The 20,355-nt window shown below is 48.1% G+C and overlaps 1 protein-coding gene across 4 annotated transcripts in view; it reads right to left on the reverse strand.

The window, feature by feature from the left end:
- The window catches only part of HSPA12A (heat shock protein family A (Hsp70) member 12A), a 163,517-nt gene that overhangs the window by 32,847 nt on the left and 110,315 nt on the right, over positions 1–20,355 (reverse strand). For all 4 annotated transcript variants that reach the window (XM_082407821.1, XM_082407822.1, XM_082407823.1 and 1 more), the window contains one exon: positions 271–356. In XM_082407821.1, the coding sequence (XP_082263947.1) occupies positions 271–356 (86 nt within the window). The remainder of the gene's footprint in view (positions 1–270; positions 357–20,355) is intronic.

The following is a 20,355-nucleotide window of genomic DNA, read 5'->3' on the forward strand; positions in this document are numbered from 1 at the left end:
AGTCTCTGAGCCCTGAATCTTTAAAGAGCTGCTCCCACCCTGCCTGCTCATGTTACCCACACTCAGGCCAATGGCTCCAGAAGCACCAGCCACACCATGGAAAGCCTGTGCTGACCCACAGTGGGGAAGGGGCTTGGTAGGGCTCACGTGGCTGGTACTAGGACAACTTAATCTCCACCCATGAATGTGAGAAGCCACTCAGCAGCCCGCCTCTGAAAGCAAAGGTAATCAGCACACGTACCCCCCTCCCCATACACACACATTTCTTACCACAGTGTGGGAAGGGGACAGAGGTGTTATTCCTGTGTCCCCCAGACTCCGGGCTGGAGATGAACATGCAGATGTAGGGGCCATTTCTGAAAGGAAAGACAAGTGCGCTCCTTAGAGGTGGTGTGGACTGAGCCAGAGAGCAGCAGTGAGGGCTGCGTGGCTTTGCTCCTGCAGGGACTGTTGCCCCTGGAAAGCCAGCTAATGTGGGGCGAGGCTGAACTCCAGCCAGAGAGGTAGGGTGTCTGATCTGTCCACCCCCGTATTTGATATTTAAAACTTGACCAAATGAGACGCTCCTTTTCTCCCAGTGACCACCAGGCCTATCCCTATGTGCCACCCAACTCTCACTCAGCAGAGAGGCTGCCCAGTCCCCAAATCGCCTTGGCACCTGGCTCATGCCCTCTGTAGAGCCAGTCCTTAGCCCAGGCACAAGTATGGACCAGAGGAGCCTGTAGCCCCCTGAGATGATGTGCACATTTTTCACGCATTTTCTTGGAAGGGCATCCACAGCTGTCAGGTTCCCAGAGGAGTATGGGACCCCACCCCAAAGATTAACAACCCTAATCGTAAGAATAGAGGACAGGAGTGCGACTTCCAGAAATAATTTCCTTGCTTTGTAGGTGCATCACCTCCTCCCTCCCTCTGGCATGAGGCCCTGCCAGAACAAGGGGAACTCATCTCTCTTCAGTGATGCTGAACGGTTTTGACATTCAATAAAAAAAAAAAAAAACCATAGCAGAAAGACAGATAGATGAGCATTCCTGGGTCCCCCAGTCGGGGCCCTGCAACAGACACGAGGTCAAATCAGAGAAGAGCCAACAGCAAGGCAGCATGAATATCATTTTGTCGATTCCCCTACTGCTCTTGCAATTACTCAGGCACAGACATTTGTTCTGAAACCTTGCCAGAGCCCCGTGGCTCTCCCCCAGGGATGAGCACCCATGGAGAAGTCGCCCTGTCCCTGGTCAGTGCTGGAAGCTCCACCCACTCTCCCTGCCCGCTGCCCAGGACTGGCAGGGCCTGCAGAGCAGCGGAACAAGCACCGCAGGCTCCCCCTGCAGACGTGATGGCCAGACGCTGGGCACCAACAAATCCCAGGTACCATCCAGTACGTTCTGCAAATACCGCTCCATTCAGTATATAGACTAATACCTGGTGGGGAAAAAATGGGTAATGTGCTACAACAATACCTGTAGTCAAGGAAACCCAGAGGGTATGAGGTATCTGAGAAAGACCTGCCTGCTTCTAGGGAAGCACTAGGAGTGGATCCAGCTGCCTCTGCTTGCCAAATCACTTTGGTTAATCCCACGCGCTTACTGATTTTTTTTTTTTTTTCCTGCTTAGTGAGAACTCAAACAGCATCAATACAGTGGGCGCCAAATGGGTTGAGGGAATAAAATGAATCATGAAAGAGTGAATGTGAAGCTTCAAATCTGCACAGCCACCTTCCCAATCTGCAGGCGTATGTTCCCTCTCCTCCACGATGAGGCTCAGTTCCAACCTTTGGGAGAAAGGTTCAGAAGCAAGTAAGTACAGAGGCCACAAGTCAACGTGTGGGGCCAAGGATTTAAACAGACATTTCTCCAAAGAGCGTATGCTAATGGTCGATAAGCAGGTGAAAGATGCTTAACTCATTAGTCATTAGGGAAATGCACTCATTAGTCATTAGGGAAATCAAAACCACAGTGAGATACTGCTTCACACCCACTAGGATGGCTCTAATTGAAAAGAAAAAAAGGAAATAACAAATGGTAGCAAGGATGTGGAGATATTGGACCCCCTGTATATATCTTGTGGGAATGCAAAATGATAACAGCTGCTGTGATAAGCAGCTTGGTAGTTCCTCAAAAAGTCAAATATAGACTTACCATAGACTCAGTTCCACTCCTAGGAATTCCACTCCTAAGTATCTACCCGAAAGAATTGAAAACAGGGATGCTTGTATGTGCGTGTTCACTGCAGCATTATTCACAAAAACCAAAAAGTGAAAACAACCCAAGTATCCATCAACAAATGGATAAACAAACGTGGTATATCCATTCAATGGAATATTATTCAGCTGTAAAAAGGCATGAAATTCTTACACATGATACACCATGGATGAACCTAGAAAACATTATGCTAAGTGAAATAAGCTGGACACAAAAGGACAAATACCATATAATGTTTAGAATAGGCAAATTCATAGAGACAGTCAGTAGATTAGAAGTAGCCAGGGGCTAGAGGGAGGCATGGGGAGTACAGAATTTCCGTTTTGGGTGATGAAAAATTTTGGAAAAAAAAGTGATGGTTGCACAACATTGTGAATGTAATTAATGCCACTGATTTGCACACTTAAAAATGGTTAATGACAAGTACAGGTTTCTGGTAACGGACTGTACTGCTGAACTGAATGAATAAGCATTTTCAGAACTCTAATGAAAAACTGATGAACTCATAAAAGTGCTAACAAAAGATCAAGATGAAAAAAAAAATTAATTACATGGGACTGAGTGAACTGATGAGGATGAGTATAATTTTTGTGACTTTCTGTCTGAATTAAAAAAAAAAAAAAAAATTCCACAAGGACTCAGAGGCAAAGAATATACAAATCAATTTTCACTGCAAAGTAAAGGAGCTGTTACAGTGGAGGATTACTGGACTGAATGTCAATACTATGACGTAGTATGAGTGTGTTTCATGTTTGGTAATTGCAATCATTGTTGCTTTTGTTGTGGTCATCCATGTACAATGCTTGGTGTCAGTCGATTTATCTCTTGTAAAAATAAAATACAGTGTGTGTGTGTAAAAAAAAAAAAAAATGGTTAAAATGGCAAAATTTATGTTATATATACTTTACCACAATAAAAAATTTTATTAAAAAAAACTTGCTCATCCGAGAGGAGAAGCAATTTCCGATTCTACTAGCACCATGGCTCAGTGCTCTTGAAAAGAAAATGGAGACGTGAGCCTGGCTCCTGGACCAGCCGGCTAAACTTCAGCTTCTTTGCTCATCACCCAGCACAGGGTACCCCCTTCCATAAAAGCAGGGGGAGGTCAGCATCTCCACTTGTGAGTAGTCTGCCCTGCCCCCACCCTGCCTTGGGCAGCCTGCAGAGAGGTGCCATCCTGCACTGGGAGCCTCCCTCTCTCCACCCGCTACCTGCAAGGCCTGCAGCCATGTGTCCACATTTGCACAGAAGGTTTTGGAAGACACCGAATGTCTAATTGTCCAGAAAATCTGGTGCTGGCAATTAGCAAACAAGCTATTATCTGCAGACAAACCATCCACCCCGCTGTCTGCTTGGTTCTAATTATCCCATCACTCAGCCCTTCTCAGAGCATGTCCTACTGACTCGGAAAACAGCATGTGTTGGGCCACACACTGAACACAGGCCTTGGGCCCCCAGAGGACTCCAGGGAATTTGAAGACAAGAACCAAGGATGTTTTTTGGTTCTCCCTGTACCTCCCTCCCACCCTGCCTCTGGTTCAGTACGAAATAAATCATTTGACTTGCTGATCACTCAGCCAGGCCTAGAGGCAATTGAACTTCATGGATTTTCTCCATTAGAAATTAAAATGCAGCTACATTGTGCGATGATTTAAAACTGATTTGCATAGAAGGTATGGAGGAGTAACATTTTTATAGACATTTGCATATCATGCACACCCACATCTATAGCTCTATAGATCCCAAATCAAAGATAATTCACCAGTTAATGTGCATTGACCCACCACAGAAATATAAAGAGCCTGTAGTGATAACTTTGTTATCAAGCTAATATTTCTTTATTTAACTATTTAAGCTGTCAAAAAGGTGCTCAAAAATTTTTAGGGACAAGAATATGGAAAAGCCGACGTTAGCCCCTGCGGGATGTGAGAAGTTTCTGGTGTGCTAATAATCCCAACCAATCTTGAGAGCTTTCATTCAATAGGTAAGTGATTAAGAATAAACACAACAGGGTCAATAGAATATTACCTATTGGTCTATGGATAATTGACAGATCTAAGCTAATAGACAAGAGGAGAGAGTTGATACATGGAATGTCTGTATGTACAAGGTACATGCTGTGTGTCCTGGCTTCCAATTAAACCTAGGCCATTATCCACAGTAAGAAACACCAACTGTCATTCACTGTGACCCTGTTTAAGTTTCTCTGTAAAGCCAATATAATAACATCTGCCCCGTGACTGCTCCCGCCTACGTGATATTCCAGTTCAGTACACACAGAGTGACCTGGGCACATCAGGAACAGAAGGGAAAGGCAAAGCTAAAAGCCCAAGAAGAAGAGAGATTTTTAGAGTGCAGGCTTGGAAGAGAGAAAGGAAGCTGATGAAAAGAAAAGTGATACTCATCTGCAGAGGTAAGGAGAGAAGACTGGTAAAAGAGATTAAAGAAAAATGCTTTACCAGAAGTGTAGTCAAGGTCAGAGCCGAGAGATCAGGGAGTTTTAAGAAATACTTACTCCGCCGTTCCCACAAGATTAAACAGACACTCAAAGCATCTTCCCATTTCAAGCACTAAGTTACTCTGAAATGCAGTGACACAGAGGATTTGATGATTTCACATCACAGAATCAGAAAAACAAGGAACATTTCAAGAATGCAAACTATCAGCCACAGAATCAAGCCGAGGAGGAAGAGACCAGAAGCTTTCTAGAAAACCAATAGAAAATAATCATCAGGTCTTCTTTGTCATTAGTTTTAGATGATTTACCATTACTTATGTCTTATATACTTACTGTATATAACTAAGTAATCTTTACTATATGTAAGTATATAATCTTTTTTAGTTTAGTGAATATAAAAATAGATACAGGTGTTCCTAGGTTCACTCTTAACCTGGGACTCAGCCCACAAAACATTCTTCAACCAAGTCATTTAAAAAATAATTTTTCCAGCAAAGAGGGATATATAAATAAATGAAAATATTTATGCAGCCAAGTAGAGGATATAAACAAGTAAAAATAGGATTCAACCAACAAGTCTCCTGCCACAGGATTTTTTTAGACCCCAAAGCAGATAGCAGAGGAGAAACTAGTTGAACTTGTGAGGTTAATACTCATCACTCGCCTTAACAGTGTAATAATTAAAATACAGGCTTCATCAGGGTTCCTGCTATAAAACGTGAGACTCGTAAAATCCAGACACATTCTCATTTGCTCCTGGCTCTAATGGCTTTAATCAAAGCAGACACTCCTAAAATAAAAAATAGTCTTAATAAGAGAACCTCAGAGACAGCCATAATTCATGAACTTGCTTGTTGCTCTCCTCTGCTGGAGACATTAGTCAGCAAATAGCCGTGAGCAGAATCGTGGACTTTCCAAGATATATAAAATCGATCCTCCTCCATAAATACAACATTTTTAAAGACGAAGATGGAACCATTGGGCTGACTTCATTTTACAAGGCTCCAGGCTCATGTGAAATGACAGGTGGTCTCAAACAATGGAAACTCCCCAGCTTTTTCAAATAGGCCTCCTTGCTAGCTTTTAGATTTATGTTCTATCAAACAAATGCTCAATTTCAAAAGGCTTTTTAAGGTCTGGTCCTTATGATTTTTAAAATGCAGTATATATGTTCATTTCTTTTCTCCTGCTAGCCATGAGATAATAGGTGATTTGCTGACAGTTGCCTAAAATCAGGCCATTTGAAAAAAAGCTCTCCCTTTCTCTCTCCTTATATGCCCTCCCTGTAGTGTCATCTTTGAAAATTGATCAGCTCAAGGTCATGTGTAGGTTACTGGCAAATATCTTTTAAGAAGGAAAATTTAAAATTCTTATTACCCTATAACAGGCTGCATGGCTAGCTGAACTAATGCATTATTACCGTAAACTGAACTTCCATTTCAGTAAATAATTTATGGTTTTTTTTTTTCAATCACCATGGTTGATGTCCAAAGTAAATGGAAATTTTATTGGTGTGAACTGAGAGACCCTCCTGACTTCAAAGAACACTGAGTGTAAAATAGCTGCTCTCCAAATGCTAAATAACAATTATGGAAATGAGCGTTTATTGTGGCAGAAACCACAGCATCATGCACCAGGGGGCTGCGTCAGGCCCATCCTGACACTGGACAGCAACTTCCAGTAACCCTCCCCATCACTAAATGGATTAGGAGATAAGATGCCCCAGTGAGAGAGAACTGGGGCACCGGGGTTTCCCCAGAGACAGTGAGATCCCCAAGTTCCTGCAACCTCAGTCCATGTGCGGTGGCAGTTCACAATTTCTTTCTTAACCATAGGTTCACAGGAACATGCATGTTCAGGCAGCTGCTGGGGGAGGTGAGGAAATGCTTTCTAGACCAACAGGTCCTCCTACTAATTTTCATGAATTATATTCAGAAACCTCACAGCCTCTGCCCACTGGGACCCAGCGTTTGAAGGGGCTCCACCAGATCACCCCATACACAGGATTAAGATACTTTTGTCCACCCAACTTCTCTTTCACAGACTCTGGGCTCATCTGGGCAAGGCCATGTCTTATTTCATCTTTGATTCCTCAGCTCCTGATTTGTCACAGGCACTCAATAAATGTAGGATGGATGGATGGATGGATGGATAGGTGGTTAGGTGGGTAGATGGATGGATGGATGGGTGGATGGATGTATGGATAGCTGGTTGGGTGGGTAGATGGATGGATGGATGGGTGGATGGATGGATGGATGGATGGATAGCTGGTTGGGTGGGTAGATGGATGGATGGATGGGTGGATGGATGGATGGATGGATGGACGGATAGTTGGTTGGGTGGGTAGATGGATGGATGGGTGGATGGATGGATGGATGGATGGATGGATGGATGGATGGATGGATGGGTGGATGGATGGATGGATGGATGGATGGATGGGTGGATGGGTGGGCGGATGTTTCTAACGTGTGCCCAAAAGTGGACTCAGTGACTAGCCATAGACTTGGAGGGCCACTGAGGTCTTTCCCAACTGAGGCATCAACCCCCGAGTCAGGATATTAGTAACACATATCCTGAGTTACCTCCAACAACGTGGGATCAGCTCTCAAATCACCCCCAGACCTGCCTCTCTCCTCAAATGTCCCCTTTGGTTGGTGCAACCACCATAGCTCCCAGAAGGGAGATTTCCTAGGCTTCTCCCTCCCCTCTCATTGCACTCTCAAGCCCTGTCATTCCTACTTCTTAGCACCTCTCACAGTCACCCTCTGCAGCCTCACCACCACAACCTTGGTCCAGACCCTGCTGACCTTTATCAGGGCTCCCACACAGCCTCTTAGTCTCCCCGCTCTGAGTCTCCCCATCCAAGTCACGCTCCTCCGTAGTCAGAGCCATCCGGTCAAAACTGAGGTCTGCTCACGTTACTCGACCAGGCCAGGGCCTTCTATTCCCATCCCCCACACGATAAATCTAGCACACAGCTAGCAACCAGGCCTTTAAAAGTCCACCCCGCCTCCCTCTGCAGCCTCATCTCTCTCCATCGCCCCCATCCCTGGCTCCACCCAATCCTTTCACCGTCCCTGGAACATCTGTGCTCAATCCAGCCTCCAGACCTCTGCACATACTGTTCCCCTGCCTGGAGTGCACCCCACTTCCACCCCCTCCTCCGGGGAACTCCACCTCCAAAAGTCAGTCCCCTCTGTTTGAGGGAGAAGAGCCTTCTCTGCTCTCTCCATACAGAGGAGAGAGGAACTTCTTCATCAGTGTCTGGGGATTGACTGGCGAAACCCAGACTTGCAGAAATGCTAAGGACAGCAGCCAGGTTTCATCAAGAAATAAATTACAAGGAAAATACAGGGGAAAGAAGGAGGGGAAACTATAGATTAAAGGGTCTCTCGAACTTTGATGTGCATCAGAATCACCTGGAGCGCTTACTAAAACAGACGTGCTGACCCCACCCCCAAAGTTTCTACTCCAGTAGGTCTGGGAATGCTGAGTATCTGCATTTCTAACGAGTTACCAGGCCATCTGGATCAGCCCCAGACAAAGGCTATACCTTAAAAAGACACGGAAAATACAAAGTAACTCCAGTCATTGCAACACTTGGATCTTTATTGGACCATGATTCAAATGAACAAAAAAATTTATGCCATTTATGAGACAACTGGAAATGTAAACACTGACCAGATATTGATAATATGAAGAAATTATTGTTAGTGGTGTAATTATGTAATTTTTAAGAGTTGTTATCCTTTAGAGATACATTCTGAAAATTATCAGATGAAACAATATGATAGCTGGGATTTTCATCGAAATAATATGGGATATTAATCCTTTGTCATTGCTTCGTTTGCAAATATTTTCTCCCATTCTGAGGGTGGTCTTTTCGTCTTGTTTATAGTTTCCTTTGCTGTGCAAAAGCTTTTAAGTTTCATTAGGTCCCATTTGTTTATTTTTGTTTTTATTTCCATTTCTCTAGGAGGTGGGTCAAAAAGGATATTGCTGTGATTTATGTCATAGAGCGTTCTGCCTATGTTTTCCTCTAAGAGTTTTATAGTGTCTGGCCTTACATTTAGGTCTTTAATCCATTTTGAGTTTATTTTTGTGTACGGTGTTAGGGATACAGCCACTATAGAGAAGAGTATGGGGGTTCCTTAAAAAACTAAAAATAGAATTACCATATGACCCAGCAATCCCACTACTGGGCATATACCCTGAGAAAACCATAACTCAAAAAAGTCATGTACCACAATGTTCATTGCAGCACTATTTACAATAGCCAGGACATGGAAGCAACCTAAGTGTCCACTGACAGATGAATGGATAAAGAAGATGTGGCACATACATACAATGGAATATTAGCCATAAAAAGAAACGAAATTGAGTCATTTGCAGTGAGGTGGATGGACCTAGAGACTGTCATACAGAGTGAAATAAGTCAGAAAGAGAAAAACAAATACAAATGCTAACACGTATATATGGAATCTAAAAAAAAAAATGGTTCTGAAGAACCTAGGGGCAGGACAGGAATAAAGACGTGGACATAGAGAATGGACTTGGGGACACGGGTAGGGGGAAGGGTAAGGTGGGATGAAGTGAGAGAGTGGCATTGACATATATACACTACCAAATGTAAAATAGCTAGTGGGAAGCAGCTGCATAGCACAGGGAGATCAGCTCGGTGCTTTGTGTCCCCCTAGATGGGTGGGATAGGGAGGGTGGGAGGGAGATGCAACAGGGAGGGGATATGGGAATATATGTATACATAGAGCTGATTCACTGTGTTATACAGCAGAAACTAACACACTATTGTAAAGCAATTATACTCCAATAAAGATGTTAAAAATAGTAATAATAATACAGGAGGGGAGGGACAGATATTAAACGATATTGGCCACAAATTGATAATGACTGAACCTGGTGACTGATTCATCAGGGCTCAATACATTATTTGCCCTACTTTTGTATATGCTTTAAACTTTCCATGATAAAAGAGTTGGTGTTTTAATGTACCAGTTTCATGTCCATCTCCCTCGTGTCAGGAGGGCAGGAGGATATTTTTCTTATGCTGTGTATCAATCAGAGCACCTGGCCCGTACATGGTAGGTAGGTGCTCCAGACATTTGTCAAGCGAATGAATAAGCTAGTAAGAATATATATTCATTTAAACCTCTACACGGGGACTCTGAAGGCCTGGGAAGGTTTCAGACCTGGGTCACCGGTGGGTGAGGGGTACTGGTTCAGCTGGCTTCTCTGGAGGTGAGGCTGTTGGGACAGTCCTTGAAGGAGTCTGAGTTTCAGCAGAACCCACCTGGCCCCCTTGCAGGCAGCAAAGCAGGTGTCTGACCACCAGCTGAGTGGCTCTAACTCCGAGGCGGGCTCCAGCAGCCCAGCCTCAGATACGAGGCCCTCCTAGACTTTGAAACCACCTCTGTAAACCCAGGGCCTCAGAGGAGGCAGGGGGCTGTGCCCCACCCACTGCTGGATCCCTCCATGTTCTGAGAAATGGGGAGATGCCCCTGCAGACAGGCAGGGTTTCTCTAAAGACCAGGACACACCCTTTTTGCTGTGTTCAGACTCGCTGGGCTCCCAACTCCACGTGGAAGAGGTGAGAAGCCTCAGTGAAGGCCTTGGCATCTCCTCACCCCCCTGAGGAATGGCCAGCTGCAGTGCCAATGTCAGCTGTCACCCTGTGACCCTTTGTACTAAAAGAACAAACGCTGAGGCCTCCAGAAAGGGAAGGGGGTATCCTGCGGGGACCAGGCTGCAGGCACAGTATCCTCCACGCTCAGGCAGGGCAGCCAGCTTGGGCTGCAGGGTCGAGGGCCATGTCTCCCCAGAACCAGGGCAGCTTGAGAACAGGAGCAAAGCTGAAGCTGGCTCCTTGGCTTCAGTTCTTAAAGGAAAGTAAAGAAAGCAAAATGGCTTCTGATGATGATGGAGAACATGGCATGGCAGGTGGAGAAAGCGGAGGTCTGGACACCCGCTTGTGAGCCTGGAGAAACTACCTCACCTCTCTCCGGCGCATCTTCTCCCTCCGTGAAGTGGGAATTTGGATTCTCAGGGCCTCAATCACTGTGTTGCAATGAACAAAAGAGGTAAACCCTCAGAAATATGTAACAGTCCGGGATAAAAGGATCCAGGAAAAGGAGTAAGTCTGTGAATAAAGGTGATGAATTTGCTGTGGAACGTATTTCGCTGATGTAACTGTGGAAAACACAAACGAAGGTATTCAGGCGATTGGAAATGCCTATGCATTCCAGGAGAAACGTCTTATTCTAAATTCAGGTTCTTCCATTAAAGCTCATGCTTTGGGTCAATATTACCAAACTATTTACATGTGATTATTATTTAGTGCACTTGTTCAATAAATATTGGTTTAAACATAAAAAAAAAAAAAAACACGAAATATGTAACAGCCCTCACCCACCATTTGCTGAATTCCTTCATGGGGTCAGATATTTATGTATTTTTTTAGTTTAGCCTCTTTTGCAAGTTTATTAAACTCAAATTATTAATTTGAAATTGTTAGAAATGTACAAACTCAGAATTCTATTAGGAAAGCTATCATGGTCCGCAGACACTGAATGCAAATTTCATGCCCCACTAAGAGCTTTACAGGTGTGGCTTGAGAAAACCTGCTGTTAGGGGCTGGAGGTACTGGCATTCTCCCACTGGATGGGTGAGAAACATAAGGCCTAGAAGGTTAAGAAAGAAGCCCACATTTTTTAGGATGCGGCCCAGCTGGATTTGGAGCTCGCCACCTCTGAGCCTGTGCCCCACACGGTACCCAACACCAGGTCCCGCACAGGTATTGTTTCTCTTGAAAGATGAAACTACAAGAGAGGTGTTAGTGTTAACTTAAATCCCCATTTCACAGATGGGCAAATAGTGCGGGGGAGGTCAGGAGGTCACAATCACAGGGCACCCCCAAGCCCCCGTGGCCGTCTCTGCCTCCGGGCTCAGAAGACCGCATGGCTCACCCTTCCTTTGGCTCCAAAGCCGCACAGCGTTCTCCACTTCAAATGCCATAATTCTTCAAATCCAAATATCAGGGTGGGGAGGAGCCATGATAACACAGAGGTTCCGAGTCAGGAAAGCCTGGCCTCAAATCCCAGCATGGCCACTTCCCAGAGGCAGGCCCTGGGGGGAGCTACTTAGCCTCTTCAAGCCTGTCTTCCCACCCCTCCTGGAAAACGGGGTGGAGGGGATCATGATGATGGTGATACATTTCATAGGATCACTGTAAAATAATGCATGAATAAGTGAAATAATATCTATAAAGCCTGGTGCATGGCGAGCACTTGATAAATTATAGATGTCATTTATCATGGTTACCATCATCATCATCATCACCAAATCGGTCCAACTGCTGTTGAGAAAAAACACCCATGCGCTTACACCAGGGGACAGAGCTCCCACTTATGCACAAGGGTGGCAAATGCATTTTCTTTACATTATGCTTCTCTGGGCTTCTTAATCAAGGATAAAAAGTCTCACCAGACAGAAACCTGGCAAATGGGACCTTCAGGAAAACTCAGTGATGGGAAACACGAGGGCCTTGCTGCCATGGGTGAGGGAGACTGTCTGGCCCCGACTTCCCGCTCAGGCTATCTGCTCACCTCAGGGGCACTTTCAGAATAACCACGGAGAACCTGGGAAGCCACGTGACCCTCCGCGCCAGGCAATAAACTCAGGCTTTCCTGTCCTCTACGATGAAGCACATTTTCCAACTGACCGGGTAAATGAAGAATCACTCTCCCACAAAGGAAAAGATTCCACCTGCCTGGGCACCTGGAAGACCAGGGTTTAGACTTCCCCAATTTCTATCGTGAACAGCCTTGGGATGGCTCAGCCCACAGAGGCCACGGCACAGCTGGCACTGACTGTACTGAGACTAAAGCCAGGGGCAATGGCATTCCAGCCTGTTGGTCTCCCCCGCAGTGGGATCTTTCCCCTCCCAAACACTCATCATCTGTCCCTGGGGAGGGGAGAGGGAGAAGCAGAACACGAGGTAAGGGTTGGGGAGACAGACAGCTGGTTCACCCACTTCAGCTGAACCCTCCTGATGAGAGAAAGTTGTGCCACCTCCAGGCAGGAAGGGTTGCCCTTAGCCCGCTTGTACCCCAAGCCAGAACCGGAGCACAAACCTCCCGTACTCTGCCGGTGCCTGAGAGCTGAGGCTCGTGCACGTTACAGATCCTTCCGAGGAGTGTCTTAATGGAAGAAATGTCCCAAAACAGCAGCGCAGTTTGTGCACTGCACAAAGGCACCACCTTGAGGGACATCGCCCAAGCAGGACTGCATCCACCCCTAGGTATGGGTGCCGGTTTCTTACCCCAAAGGTGCCCCTCCAAGTCATGAACTAAAGGGCTATATCACCTAGAGTGAGCACCTTTTTCCAATTTTTGCGCCCAGAGAAGATCTGTTTCTAATTCATCTAAAAGCACCATAAAAGGCAGCCATAGCACTTAATAATCAAAAAAAGGAAGGAAATGCCTGGAAATGTACTGAGTTCCCCATCACTAGAGGAGTTCGAGTTGAGGCCAGGCAATCACTTAGCTGTAGAAGAGCAACAGAGGGTCAGAAAAAAGGAGATGGGACTCAGGAGGAGTGGAAACCAGGCTGTATGGATTGAGGCATTCGACCAACATCCACTGAGCGCATGACTCACTACCTGCCGGGAGCTGTAGAAGCTGTGCAGCACTGTGGTTAAGCACAGGGGTGTTGGGCCTGGGGAGGCTGTTTCAAATCCCAGCTCAGTTATTTACTGATCTTGGTGGATACTGCTGCATCCACCCCAAATCCACTTCTCCCTTCTTAACCAAACCCTATTTTACATGCCTAGGGGGAGGGGGGACCCTTCCCCAGATCCAGGGTAGATCCTGAGTAGTCTGAACCAATCATGGCAACGCCCTTCCCCTTCCAATGATGGACATGGGAATGGGTTTGTGACCCACACCTCTGGCTGATGGGACATGAAGGGAAGTCTGCCGGAGGCTCCTGGGAAAGAAACATCCTGACTCTCAAGCGAGCCCATGAGGCCAACACCTGTGGCTGCCATCTTGCCGCCAGCCCAAGATGCAGTCAGCATGGAAAGAACCTCCATCCATCCTTCAGTGGGTCCATGAGCTGCCAAATACCCGCCTTGGAGCCTGCCAGACCTCTGGACTTCCCATTCATGGTCATAACTAATTTCCTTTTTCAGAAACAAGATAAAGTCAGTTTTTCCATGCTTTGCAGCTAAAAACTGATGTACAGCTGTGCAATCTTGAACAAGCTACTAAGCTTCTCTGTGGTTCAATTTTCCTTCTGTATTAAGTAGAGACAATAATAACTCTTACTTCCTGAGATTAATGAGGATTCAATAAGAATAATGCAGGCAAAGGTCTTAACAAGTGTAGCTATTATTCCTTACAGTGTCTCATTTTATCTTTACAAACAACCCAATGAGGTAGGAAATAGGTAGATATTAGCCCCATTTAACAGCAGAGGAAACCAAGGCAGAGAGAGGTTAAGCATTTCCCCAAAATCTCACAGCTAGTAAGTGCCTGTCTCTAATGCCCAAGTCCCTTCCCTCCACCATATTCCAGCCCCGAGGTTCCAGGGGCCCTGAGACTGGCCTGAGCCTGTACCATGCAAGACTTGCAGCAAAGAGCAGTGAAAAATCAGATCTCTGGAGGGAGGGGGGATGGGGGGGACTGCTAATGGATATGAGTTTCTTTTGGGGGTGATGAAAATGCTCTGGAATTTGATAGTGGGGATGGTTGCACAACCTCGTGAATATTTTAAAATCCACTGAATTGTAGACTTTAAAATGGTGGGTTTTATGATATGTGAATTATATCTCAAGAAAAAAAAAAATCTAAGAGCTGCAGGAAACCACATTGTAAGGACAACTGTCCCCTAGCCCACCTGCCCTCAGGGGCACAGCCCTCCTCCCTGGGGTGACCATCGGTGGCTCCCATCCACCCTGGCCACCGCTCCCTCACTGAACACAAGCCAACCTCTCTGCCAAGCAGGGTTCAGCAATTCTCCCAGGATGGCTGCCGACTACAGCTAGGCCGGGGGCAAAGCTGGCACTGGCCTGTCCCCAGACACCCTGCTCTTTAGCAACACAAGAACGTGGGCACAGAGCGGCATCAGTGCCCCAGGTCACCAGCTGTGTCTCCACTTTTCCCCCAGATGCTCTGAAGCCGGCTGGCCAGAGCTAAAGGGCCAGGAGACTCCCAAGGGCCAGGCATCCTGACAGCGAGCTACAGACAGGGGGCTTGTCGGTGCTTCTCCCCGGATAAGTAGTTTCAAGGGATTCTGGAATAAATGTCAGGAGAAGGTGCCCGATAACCTGCAGCCACACTAGCCCTCAGCAGGAGTCACGGCCTCATCTTAGCAGGAGGGCAAACCGCATCAGCATTAAAACATTCTTCTGTTAACTATTTGCAAGTGCCCACTGCCTGAGCCTGGGTCCTAGGCCGGGAGGTGCTCAGGAACCTGCCTGAGAAATTCCTGCTCCCAAAATATAAAGGAAAAGAGAAGAGAAATGCCACAAGGGGCTCAAAAGAGCCCCTGGGGAGGTGAAGCATGGCCCATCCACTGCAGCCTGAAGGGGGGGCTTCCAAGGGGGCGACCAAATGCCCTCCAGCACAGGCAGCCTGGCACCTGTACACAGACCATTCCCCACACGCTGGGCGAAGGCTTCATGTCAGCTGGAAGGAAAGAAAGTCCTTTCAGAGACTTTTAAGACTAAGTTTAAACTCCCTAGTTCTTACTCTTTTTATACAAAACCTTCACTGATGGATTGACCTTCTTACAAAAATGGAATTAGTAAACTGGGTTAAGATATTGATTAACTTTAGACTTTGCTAAATTAAGTATACATGGCAAAATTTCAAGAGTAACTACTCTTGAAAGGAGTTGAAATAGAATATCTAACTTCCAAGCAGTAACAGGAGATAAAAACAAAGAAAACTAGTGGACAATTCCCCCAGGACCGAATTTGCTCAAAGCCTTTGCCAAAAGAATAGAAAGACCATGTTAAGGTACTTTCCTGAGAATGGTGCTTACTTCCTCAGGCTACTCCACAGGGCAGGGGGAAAACCCTAAGCCACCAGGACCCAGAGGGTCCCCCAGAGCACCCCCTGGCCCACCTAAAGCCAAGCAGCTGTGATGAGGCCCGCAGAGCCTCCCCACCGATACACCAGACCCAGCTCCCGTCCCAGAGCGAGCAGATGCTGACCACCAAACTCTGATCCGTTTTTTAATCTGAACTTCAAGCAAGTCAACTACAATGAAAACAAAACCAAACCCAACCCTTGGGGTGAATCACTACAGCAGGGAAAGAGCAAACAAACCGCAAACTCCTGCTAATCCCCATATCTCCCATCCCTACCGGGCAGAAATGCAAACGCGAGTCCTTCCAAATCTTCTCCTGAGCCGAGGTGGGGAAGGCAAGCCTCAAAACCATATGAACCTCAGGAAATAAAATACATATTATGTTTAGGGCCCACAAGGAGGCCACACACACGGCCCCAGATGCCAAACAATTCAGATCCATCACGGGTGCCCACACCCCCTGGTGCATGCATGATATTCGTGCCTGAGTATTCAGGACACGTGACCTCCCAGGACCCCTGGTTCCAGCCCCTGCAGGGCCCAGATAAGCAAGAACCGAGGTCCAAGGAATGGGACTTTGCACCCTAGCCGCTACCTATGGATGGCCAGTTGCCCAACCTCGGGCTTAGGAAGCCGTCTGGGCCTCCATAAGCCCAGGGCGGTGTTCCTCCGGCTTTCCATTGCTGCTGCGCCGCGGGCCTGTCCCTCCTGGCACCCAGGCCTGCCCGCTGCACTAAGTCTAACAGTGCACACGAGGGCTTCGGGCCTCATAGTTCTCTTTAACAGCTCCGTCTGGAACTCAATTAGTCAGGGGCCCTCTCCCCTGCAGAGCAGAACGCTCCAGATGCAGAGTGACCAGCCTGCCACCCCCAGGCACAGCCCCACCCGCTGAGCCAGGAATGTCTGAGCACAGGGCAGTGACCTCCAGGAGGGGCCCACGGGAATGCCTCAGGCTGGGAAAGTGGCAGCTGATCACAGGGACATCCACACGGGCCCGCACTCCCATCCTCGTATCCCTGCCCCTCTCTCTTTCCACACACCTAGTCTGGGAAGGTCCCAAAGGTTTGGACACAACTCTGGGGACAGTCTGCGTTAGTGCACAAGAAGACTTCTGGAAGCTCAATGTGTAGCAGGGAAGCAGGCAGGGGCCACAAGGCATCACTTCAGCATTTCCTGGGAAGTCCGTCAGCGGAGCGGACGAGGGTCCCATCCCCCGCCCCCCGTGTGCCTGCCCACACCCTCCTCTGCCCCATCCCCATTGGGCTCCATTAGTCTTGTCTAGTGGATATGCATCACATGGGTATTTAATTTATGAGAATCCGACTATGAGTTCTCAGGCCAATACAGAGCAAGTGACTTCAATTTAAATATTGTAATTAAGAACACCGGAAAATTCTTGCCCATGAACTCTTTATTAGACACCATGGTGAGTGCCATGGGGGACTGAGGTGGGGTGGGCAGCCCCAGGGTGATGCTGTTTGGCCTTTCGAAGGGCAAGTTTGCTGAGTGAACAAGATGGGGAGGGAACCCTAGGCAGGGGGAAGAGCACGAGCAAAGACAGAGCCATGTGGAGAGCTTCCCAGAGGCCTTGCACCCTCCCTCCCAGCTGCCCCCGGCTCACATCACATCACATCACAGCCACCAATTTCATCAGGTTACTCCCAGCCTCAAGCACCTGCTGTGGCTCTCCTCTGCTCTTCATATCAGATCTAACCCTTTAACCAATCAGACAGCTCCATTAGCGCCCGCACCACTGCTGCCCCATCGTGACTGCCCCCAGACAACCCCCTGCACCAGCTGGGCTGTGTTCTCTGCCATCTGGGAAGCCATCTGCCATCCCCCAGGCCCTCTCGTGCACCGGTCTGCAGGGAGAAAAGGCCCCACTAACCTTCCCGTGGGAGGATCTGACCCTTGTGGCTGCCCTCCCACCAGGCACAGCCTTGAACTACTCTTCCAGGAGTGGGGGACGGGGCCAAGGACACAGAGTTAGCTGGGCTGGAGGAGGACACCTGGTTCCACCCGCACCAGCTCTGCCACAGGCAGGACTCTGTCCTGGGCCTCAGTCTCTGCAGCTGCAACCTGGGCTAACGACTGCTCCCCTTCACCAGGCTGCGTGGAGACCGCAAGGGAAGACCTATGAGAAAATGACAGCCCCGAACTGGGTGCAGAGCAGGTACTCAGGAAGCACAGGCCCACCCACCGTTCTGAGGCCCAGAGCACACACCTGCTGACTGAGGTTTTCCACCTACATTTCCATTGGAAGGCCACTTATTCCCCTGCCCTGGACCAGAGGAAGCCCCCTACCACCACGTGTGCACCCTGGAAACCACTGCGGGCAAGAAGGGTGGCCGTCAGCCTCCGGTGCCCAAGGCCAGCCAGGCTGACCCGTGCTCGTGCTTCACAGCCCTAGCATTTCTGCTTGAGCTGAGCATCCCCACCCCGTGACTCAGCAACTCCACCAGCAGGATTCTACCCGAGAGAAATATGTACGTGCCCCCAAAAAGACCTGTTCCAGAATGTTCATAGCAGTTTTTTTCATAATCGCCAAAAACTGGAAACAATCCAAACATCCATCCACAGGAGAACGGATGAACAAAGTATGGTATGGCCATACAATGAAATACTACTCAGCAATAAAAAGGGAGCAAAATCCTCTACACCCAACAACATGAACAAACCTCAAAAGCACTGTGTTGAATACAAGACCCTGGTCATGAAAGAGCAGATGCTCTAAGGTTCCATTCATATGAAGTTCGAGAACATCTCAGGTGAAAGGTATCAGAACAATGGTTACCTCACAGGGTGGGTAGATAGAGACCAGGATGGGGCACAAGGGAACTTTCTGGAGTGATGAAAATGTCCTGTATCTTGCCTAGTGTGGTGTTACACAGCATATCAGCATCCTATTGCTGCTGTAATAAATTATCACAAACTCAGTGACTTAAAACCAGACAGTTCTGGAAGTCAGAAGTCTGACACGGGTCTCACCGGGCTAAAAATCAAGGTGTCGACCGGGTTGGGCTCCTTCTGGAGGCTCCAGGGGAAAATCCACTTCCTTGCCTTTTCCAGCTTCTAGGGGACACCTGCACTCCTTGGCTTGTGTCCCCTCCCCCCATCTTCAAGGCCAGCAGCAGAGCCCCTCCGAATCTCTGACTCTGGCCTTCCTGCCTCCCATTGTCCCTCTGCCCTTATAAGGACCCTTGGGGTTACACTGAGCCCACCCCGATAATCCAGGACAATCTCTCCATCTCAAATCCCTTAATGCAATCACTTCTACAAAGTCCCTTTGACTATGCAAGGTAACATATGTGAATGTTCCAGGAGAGTAGGACACGGACATCTTGAAGGACCATTATTGGGCCCACCACACCTGAGTATATGGATTTTACATATGTAAAATCCACGAGCTACACACTTAACATTTGTATGCTTTACTGTATGTGAATTATACCAGTTATAGCCATAAAGAGCAAACAAGAAGGGCACCTATAACCTGGGCTGTAGATGTCACGTCCCGGGCATGGCGTCGCAGGCACCATCTCACTTAATCCTCATACCTACCCTGCATCATCAACTGCTTTCTGGAAACGGAGGCGTGAGGAGAGAGAAAACCTCGCCTGCAGCTGGCAGGAGGCAAAGCCAGCTCAAATCCAAGCTCTGCCTGCTCCCCAGGTCACCAAAGACCCCTGCTACAGGAGACGCCCTTTGATGCCCCATTGTTATTGCCATGTACTAGAACTTTCTCCTAACTCGGTTCTGAGAAAAACAGTGGTATGAGTGGGATGAGAAAAGAAAACTCAAGGTCGGGACAGCAGGGGTGATGGAGGCTACACACCGGAGACCCCCTGCCCTGTCCAGAGGGGTGACCGTGCTTGGGCTCCACCCAAGAGAGGAATCGGAAATCCAGATTTTTAGGTGAAATCTCTCATCCATTTTAATTATAGGCAATGAGTTCAAATGGATGAGCAAACCTTTGTCCACGGGCCTCCAGCCAGCCACCTCGCGCACCCCACTGCACCCCACCCCACCTGCTCCAGCAGGCCTGCCAGCAAGCCGCAGCCTCGCCCCTCAGAACCCCGCTCTGCTCTCTGCAGGGCGCGGGCACCTGCGGGGAAACTGACAGAAGGACACAAAGCTGCTCCGGTGAGAAGGGACCTGACCGCTCCTAAAGGGAGCCCATGAGGCAGCTGTAACGAGGCCTCCTGCCTGCTGGGAACGCACACGCCAGCGGGGACCAGAGGCCCCGTTCCTGCGATCCCTGCTGCTCCCACCACTAAGGCACCTCCAAAAAGAAGGTCTGGGGCTTCCAGGCAAATTTGCCGTTTTGCCAGATGCCCACCTGAGGGCCCCTGACCGCACCTTGATAGCTGCAGCCCAGGCCACCTGTGTCCAGGTTCAAGCAGAGCTCTGCTGAGCCATCCACAGCTGGGAGCCCAGGCACCTCAGGCAGCACCCGCCGTGGGCTCTAGGAGGAGACAGCTCGGTTACTTTTCAAGTCCCCCCGCCTCTCGTGCCCGCGCAGAGCCCTGCACCTGGGCAGTGCCCAGCCCACCCTGCTCCCTGGATGGTTGGTGGTGTAAGGGAGCC

The sequence above is a fragment of the Balaenoptera borealis genome (genome assembly GCF_965194805.1).
Source record: "Balaenoptera borealis genome assembly, chromosome: 10".
NCBI classification, from domain to species: domain Eukaryota; kingdom Metazoa; phylum Chordata; class Mammalia; order Artiodactyla; family Balaenopteridae; genus Balaenoptera; species Balaenoptera borealis.